The 7,124-nt window shown below is 56.5% G+C and overlaps 1 protein-coding gene across 3 annotated transcripts in view; it reads right to left on the reverse strand.

Moving 5' to 3' along the window:
* Positions 1 to 656: 656 nt before the first annotated feature.
* Positions 657 to 7,124, reverse strand: part of MMAB (methylmalonic aciduria (cobalamin deficiency) cblB type) — a 16,898-nt gene continuing 10,430 nt past the window's right edge. For 2 of the 3 annotated variants that reach the window (XM_011997840.1, XM_011997841.1), the window contains 5 exons: positions 5,666 to 5,738; positions 5,317 to 5,414; positions 4,936 to 5,000; positions 3,042 to 3,101; positions 657 to 1,096 (listed from right to left, as the gene is read on the reverse strand). In XM_011997840.1, the coding sequence (XP_011853230.1) occupies positions 988 to 1,096; positions 3,042 to 3,101; positions 4,936 to 5,000; positions 5,317 to 5,414; positions 5,666 to 5,738 (405 nt within the window). In that variant the 3' untranslated portion in view covers positions 657 to 987. Of the gene's footprint in view, positions 1,097 to 3,041; positions 3,102 to 4,935; positions 5,001 to 5,138; positions 5,227 to 5,316; positions 5,415 to 5,665; positions 5,739 to 7,124 lie in introns of all 3 variants that reach the window. The other variant, XR_001007973.1, reaches the window with a different exon arrangement.

The raw sequence follows: 7,124 nt of genomic DNA on the forward strand, positions 1-7,124 counted from the left end.
TGCAGTCTTCAGGTTCTTGGGGCTGCCTCTTCTGCCCTTCATAAATATCGCCTTTCCCAAGGACACTGCTGGCACTGGCAAGTGTCGTTTCATAGCAGGAGGGAGGAGCGGTGACAACTGAAATAAATACAGCCGTGCATGGATCTCAGAGGCGTAAGCCAGCCAAGTGCAACATCGGAGAAATCAGTCTGGTGGATGTCAGCGTCGCTGGAAACTGACAACCTCATTTTCTTAAGCTGAAGACGCTGCACCGCAGACCCTCGACTCAGTCCAACTGGACAGGGAATGTTCACCTTCAAGTGGTAGTGTTGTTCTCAGCAGGGTCTCCACCCCTTTCAGAGGGGGTCCTCTAAGCTGCACCCCCACCACACACACTTCAATCTAAGCCAGGAGTTTCTGAGCCTCGCCTGTCAATCTGCAGCTATCCTTCCCCCACACTTTGGCGGTGATGGGTGGCTCAGAGGTAACTAAACTTCCAAATCCTGTCCGCCTTCCCCGTTACAAATGTGACATTTAAAGCCCCTTTGGCACAGGTAAATCACAATTACATTTTCAAGGGCCTCTGGTCCCATTCCAAATCTCTGAACAATCTGAGCTGGCAGTGGGAGGGCACACACACACACACACACACACACACACACACACACACACACGGCTCCAGCCTTTCTCACTTTTATTCTTTTTCCGCACAGCTCCTTCTCACTGCAGCAATCACTTTACCTGTCTTTCCTGCAATGCCAATTCATTCCCACATCCCTCCAAGACCCAGGAGAGCTTGGGGAAGCAGGGTCAGGGACAGAATCCCCAAAGGGTCACAGTCCCTTGAGGAAGGTGGCAGGAGGTGTGGAGCAAAGCAGAGCTGGGACGAAAGGCTGCTTTCAGTCTCTCTGGGTGAGCTCTTCAGGAACCAGGACCCCAGAAGGGCAAGCTCCTCTCTCCATGACCATTGCCATGGAGGGATCCTCCAAGCTCCCACTTTCTGTGATTTCAGCGTGCCTCAGACTCGGCTGATGGGTCATTTTTCTTGTATATTTTCTCTTGATTCCCCTCCTTCATGGCTGCATATCTGGCTAGTGTGAAGAGATAGTCACTGAGTCTGGAGGGGCAGAGAGAGAGAAGCAAACAGAGTGGTTTGAAATGAGAGATCAATGCTAACTGGGTCTTCCCATATCTGCCTACAAGGAGGAGATATAAATGACGCGCTCTGGGCACACTGTGCAGGGAGGGCGGGGGCCCACCACCTTGCACCTGATGGATGGCATGCGAGGCCAGCTGCTGTGAATGCCAAGGACTCTACTCCAATGTCAAGGCTGGGGCCATTCCTGCAGGATGAGGCTATTGCCCCAGCCCTACCCCAGAGGGCAGATGACTTTGGACTCCTCTCTGAGCTGGTTTCTGCACTTTTGAGTGATCAGGGCTCATGTGCGTGATCAGTTTGGGTGTTTCCCAAACTACAGTGTGCACAGGCATCACCGCGGGATCTAAGCAACGTGCAGATTCTGATTCGGGAGGGCTGGGCCAGGCCCGGGACTCTGTAGGTCTAGTTCCCATCCTGGGTGATGGTGACACTGCTGGACTAGGCCCTACTGACATTCTGGATCATTCTCTGTGTTCGGGGCTGTCCTGTGCATCCTGTGCAATGTAGGATGCTGACAGCACCTTTGGTCCCCATCCGCCAGATGCCAGTGGCACCCCTGAACCCAGTGTGACAACCGGTAATGCCTCCAAACATTGCCAAAGGTACCAGGTGAGCAGCACAGGCTGGGGCACTCTAGAGACCAGAGCCCAGTCCCTTTCCCGCCTCCTCCTTTGAGCCAACAGCAATGGGCCATCTGTGCATGAGGCCTTCTGCAGGGGCAGCAATGCAGGGAACTAGAGGACAACGCCACGGGCCCCACAAGGCACTTATGCTGTCAGCTCTTCTGCCTCCTGCTGTCCGCATCTTTTGCTGTTTCATTCCCAGCACTGGGCACCACGTTCCTCCCTCTCTCTCTGCTCCAGTCTTGCCCTCAGAGGCCAGCTCCACACCACGTCCTCCTGAGCCCTCCCCTGACTCAGGCGCCCTGAGCCCCACAGCTGGCTCTCAGGGACAGCGAAGGGGAGGTGGTTCGGGGTACTTTACCTCTGGGCCGCGTGCCCCTGGAGGGCAGCAGCGTACCTGTTGCTTGTTGGCTCTGTGAAGCCTCACTGAAGAGATGAAATGGCCTGTCCCGTGCAATGCTATGGGACCGCAAAGGTCCCCCCAGGGTTGCTGCTTTGAAGGTGAAATAGACCTGCTCCTCACTCCCGGTGAAACCCCACTCCCAGAAGGAAAGGGGCTGCTCAGGACCTGTCAAAGCCAGGCCATGTCCGTGGGAGGAGTGGCCAGTCAGGGGCCTGAGGTCACTTTCTAGACACCCAGGACAGCTCCTGGGGTGCAGACCCACTCCCCCAGCTCTCTACCTGCCCCCAGGCTCTGGCCTTGCTCACACTGGTGCCACAGGAGCCAGGGCTGGGGCAGGAACCAGCAGAGCAGGCGTTGGGCCAGGTGTGGCTCCAGCCTCATGGGCCAGCAGCAAGGCAGAGGAAGCCCTCCCTGGGCTAGCCTGGCTCACTGGGGCCTGCACGGGGGGCCCCTGAGCTCAGCTTGGCCCGGCTCTCTTTTGTTGGTTCACACTGCCCCAGGCCCTCTCGGGGAGAGGAAACTGGCTGAGAGAGGGCCTGAAGCCTGGCTCCCTGGTCGGTCACCACCGAGAGGCCTTCCCTGAGCACCCAGCCTCTAAGAACGCCCTTCGCTCCCGCAAGGCCACTTTGTACATAAGTTTTTCTTCCTGGTTTTTACAGCAGCCTCTCCCAATAAGATCTAAATCTTCTCGGGACAGGCACAGTGTCCACCTTGTTCGCCACTGCCTCTCCTGTGCCTGCCGTGGTGCCTGGCACAGAGCAGATGTTCATAAACACTAAGGGAATGAAGGAGGGGGTGTGGGAACACTGCACCACTGCTACTTCCCACAGACCAGCCTCGGCTTTCAGAGAGGGACCCCCAGGTTCCACGCGAGTACCTGTTTAAGAACTTGGCCACGTTCGCATCGGTCTCTCCCATCTGGACAAGAGGCACCACACTAGAAAGGGAGGAGACACTGAGTCATGTGACATTATGGGGCTTAACAGGCTCTGACCTGGGGCCTAAACCTTGAGCAGCATTTCACATCCCACTACCGCTCAACCTGAGCCTGCACAAGCTCAGCCAGCACTGGAGATGACAAATCCGTCACAGGTGGGTTTAAACAGGCCATCGGCCCCCTTTCCACGGGCACATCACAGGAGCGCCTGGCCAAGGAGGACTAGAGCACAGCTGGGGAGTTGAGGGAGCCGCCTGGCCTACACCACACCCCGGCCAGTCAGCCAGCTTTTGCACCATTGGACCTGAGTCTGGGTGGGGTGAAGTTGGGGTGGTCAGCCTCCAGCCTTCAAAGGAAGTGGGGGCCTGACCCTTAATTCCCAATGGGCTAAACTCTAAGCCCCTTGTACATCATGCTTGTACATCATGACTTAGAACAACTTCACAGGGGAGAAAAAGACCCAGGCAGACCAAGCTCCTGATTCCACAGAATTCTGGATTCCTAGGGTCCATGCCCGTCTATGTGCAGATACATTAGACACTGGACAGCCATCTGCTGGGCACCAGTGTGGTGGCGGGCCCTTGCTGAGCCTTTCCCAGGTATCACCCTGTGGCATACACTTTGTTGGCAGGCCAGCCACCTAAAGCCCAGCCTCAGGGTTCTCATCCCCACCCAAAGCCATGCACCTGGCTAGCGGCCCAGCAGGGTGTGCGTCCAGGCCTGTCAGAGTACCAGGCTGTCTCTAGTGGGCACCGCACACTCAGCGAGGAGCTTCTTCACCCGAGATGCCCCGGGCGCGCGTTCCCACCTCAGGACGATCTGCACCTGGCCACTGCCACGGCTGCGTAACTCTGCTGCACGGAGGGCCTGTCAGCTGCTCTATGCCTGTGTTGGATCTTTGGGTTGTTTCCAGTTTCTTGCTATTATGAGCACTGCTGATGGATGGCTTTGTACAAATGACATTTTTTTTTCTTTTGAAGCCAAAGCTTGCTCTGTTACAGGAGCTATTTGGGCCCAAGAGCCTTTCATAAAGAACAAAACCTTAGTGATGTGGGACTGTGGAAGAGCTCGTGCTTGGCCCAGACAGACGTGGACTCCAATCTGGATTCTGCTACCAACCATTTGGGGGACTGTGGCCACGGTGTCGTTTCTCTGAGCCACAGCTTCCTGACTCCTGTAAAGCGGAGGCCACACCACCTCTCCCAGGGCTATCAACAAGGAGTAAATGAAATTATGAACGCAAAGTACCTGTCCATTGGATCAAAGCAGGGCTTGCTTTCTCTTCTCTGTAAAGCAGGCTGGCAGCCTGGTCTCTGAGTGGTGTAGCTAGAGACTTTGCTCATTTCCTTCTACAGATTCCTTGAAAAGGCTGTCAGTAGCTTTGGGATGGTGGTGGCTAGTCTGCTGACAGCGTCCACCTGGGCTCCCCACAGCCGTGCAGGCCTTTCAGGGGCCTTATGCACCCAGAGGCCAGCAGGGTCCTTTCATGTCTACCCCTGTCCCAACATGGCTGGGAACCCAGCAATAACTTCCTGTTGTTCTCAGAATACAGGGCTCACAGCAAGGTGCAATTGTGTTGTCTGATAGTCCATTTGGTCACGTGTCACTGTCTCCACTCCACAACACAGTGCTCTGAGGACAGGAACTTGGTCTGTCCTGGTCCCCGTCTGGCACAGTAGAAGGGCCCAGACAGGGTCTGTTGATGTGTGGCCGGATGGCTCAGAGATGGCCCTGCTGTGCCTGCCTCCTGCCCGCGGTGCAGAGGCCCCTCTCCCTCTCCCCCTCCCCCTTCCCCTCCCCCTTGTTCCTCTCCCTTTCCCTTGGGCCCTCTTACCGTCTCTCAGCCCGGCGGCACACGGCCCGGCAGAAATGCAGCGCTGAGCTGATCTTGCCTCCCGACTGAAAGCAGAAAGGGACATTGCCTGAGCAGGGTGGGAAAGGTGTGCCCACTGCAGACAGCAGCTCCTCTGAAGTCCAGCCCTGCCCCCCAAACCAGGAAGCATTCTGCCTCCAGGAGCCCTGCCAGGGCACACCCACTGGGCACCCTGCTCCAGAGTGGGCAGGGCTGGAAGGGACCGGTGAGGACCTGGAGGGACTTGGGGAAACTGGAGGACAGCGTCTGTCACTGTGAACAGAGGGACTTATTCAGAGCCCATGTGTGTCTGTCACTGCAACTGCCTGCAGCCACCCCCAGTTAAGCCTGCCCAGTACCTACAGGCAGGATGAAGGCCGTGAGTGGTGGGAGCTGGCAGGTATACTTGTCGATCCACTGCTCCAGCTCCAGGATGGGCCCCGACTCGAACGCGGTGTACTCTGAGGAGCCAAGGAGCAGAGGGAACTACCATGAGGCCATCATCCACCAGACTATGGCGGGAACCGCCCCCGCTGCCCTTCCACCTGGCTGTCCCGCAGACGCTTCCACTGGCTCAGAAGGTACTTTCCCTCCCAGGGGCTACAAGCAAGGCTGACTGGCCCACCTGTGGGTCCCTGGGGGCCTGGGCTCCCAGATGGTAACCCCTAGGAGAGTCCCCTGACCCTAGGGCTCACAGGAGGTTGAGAATTACTTAAGTGAGCCTCCCGGGCCGAGGAGCGCGGTGTCGCCAGAGCCGAGCCGACGTCCTGCAATGTGCACTGGATCTGGGAGGCAACAGAAGGTGACAGTCAAGATCTATTTGGGATGGGCTGGACAGAGAGAATGTGGTTCCATGTGCAGAGACGCCACCTAACACGCCAGCAAAGCCTGTGCCAGCTAGCTCGTGAAGGGCTGATATGGTTTGGCACTGTGTCCCCACCCAAATCTCATGCTAAATTGTGATCCCCAGAGTTGGAGGTGGGGCCTGGTGGGAGGTGATTGGATCATTGGGGTGGTTTTGAATGGTTTAGCACCAGCCCCCTAGTGCTGTCTTGTGATAGAGTTCTCCCAAGATGTGGTTTGAAAGTGTGTAGCATCTCCCCCTTCACTCTCTCTCCTGTCAGCCATGTGAAGATGCACCTGCTTCCCCCTTGCCTTCCGCCATGACTGTAGGTTTCCGGAGGCCTCCCCAGAAGCAGAAGCCTGTACAGCCCGCAGAATCATGTGCAGATTAAACTTCTTTTCTTTATAAATTATCCAGTCTCAGGTAGTTCTTTATAGCAGTGAGAGAACGGACTCATACAGGCTGTCAGACCTTGAACTGGCTGACATTTGAAGGCAAACTCTGAACCTTCAGCACAACATCTTTGTTGGACACCCAGCCCTGCTGAGGGGGACCTGCTGTGGCTCTTTTGCAGTCTGAGGGAGGAAAAGGCTTGTGTGAGGGCAGCAGCCGGGTTAAGCAGATGACGCTCATCACATACCCAGGGACAGTTAAGAGGAAACGTCTAGGCTCTGCCCACGTCTCCCGTGCGCCTAAGCCCTATGAGGTTTTCTTCTTTTCTCAACATTTGACAGCTGGGCCAAGAGATCAAATGTGACAGTGCTTTCTCAACTCTAAAGGACAAGGAGCTTGGAGAATGTAGTCAGCCAAGGCGTTTGGGGGTTCTAGGAGCAGGAAGCCTGGCTGGGTGAGGCCTGTGCTCTGTCCAGGTGGGGGGTAGGTTTGCTTGGAACAGGCGTGGTCTGTTGGGGTCTGCTGCAAGGGCTCCAGGCCCCTGCATGACAAATGTCCAATAGCTCCCATGCATGTGAAAACCACAAGTACCACCTCTGACTTTGTGCCCACCCAGGGTCCACTCGAGCTGGATGGTGGGCTACCAGGAGGGTGAAGGTCTGCGACCTCTGACCTCTTCTAAGATGGCCACTGTGACAGCATTCAAGAAGCAGGCCATGGTGTGTAAGAGCAGACGCTGCCCATCCAGCACTGGGCTGGAACCTTCCTAGGGCTTCTGACCAGCAGACCTTGGGCAAGCTTGGGGTCCCTGTGCTTCCACAGTCAAAGCGGGAGTGGTAACACTACCCACTTGGTTGGCCAAGTGCAGTGTGTACCCCAGGGGCTGGACTGGCACCAGTGCAGCGTGTACCCCAGGGGCTGGACTGGCACCAGT

The sequence above is a fragment of the Mandrillus leucophaeus genome, unplaced genomic scaffold (assembly GCF_000951045.1).
Source record: "Mandrillus leucophaeus isolate KB7577 unplaced genomic scaffold, Mleu.le_1.0 Scaffold55, whole genome shotgun sequence".
In the NCBI taxonomy this organism is placed as follows: domain Eukaryota; kingdom Metazoa; phylum Chordata; class Mammalia; order Primates; family Cercopithecidae; genus Mandrillus; species Mandrillus leucophaeus.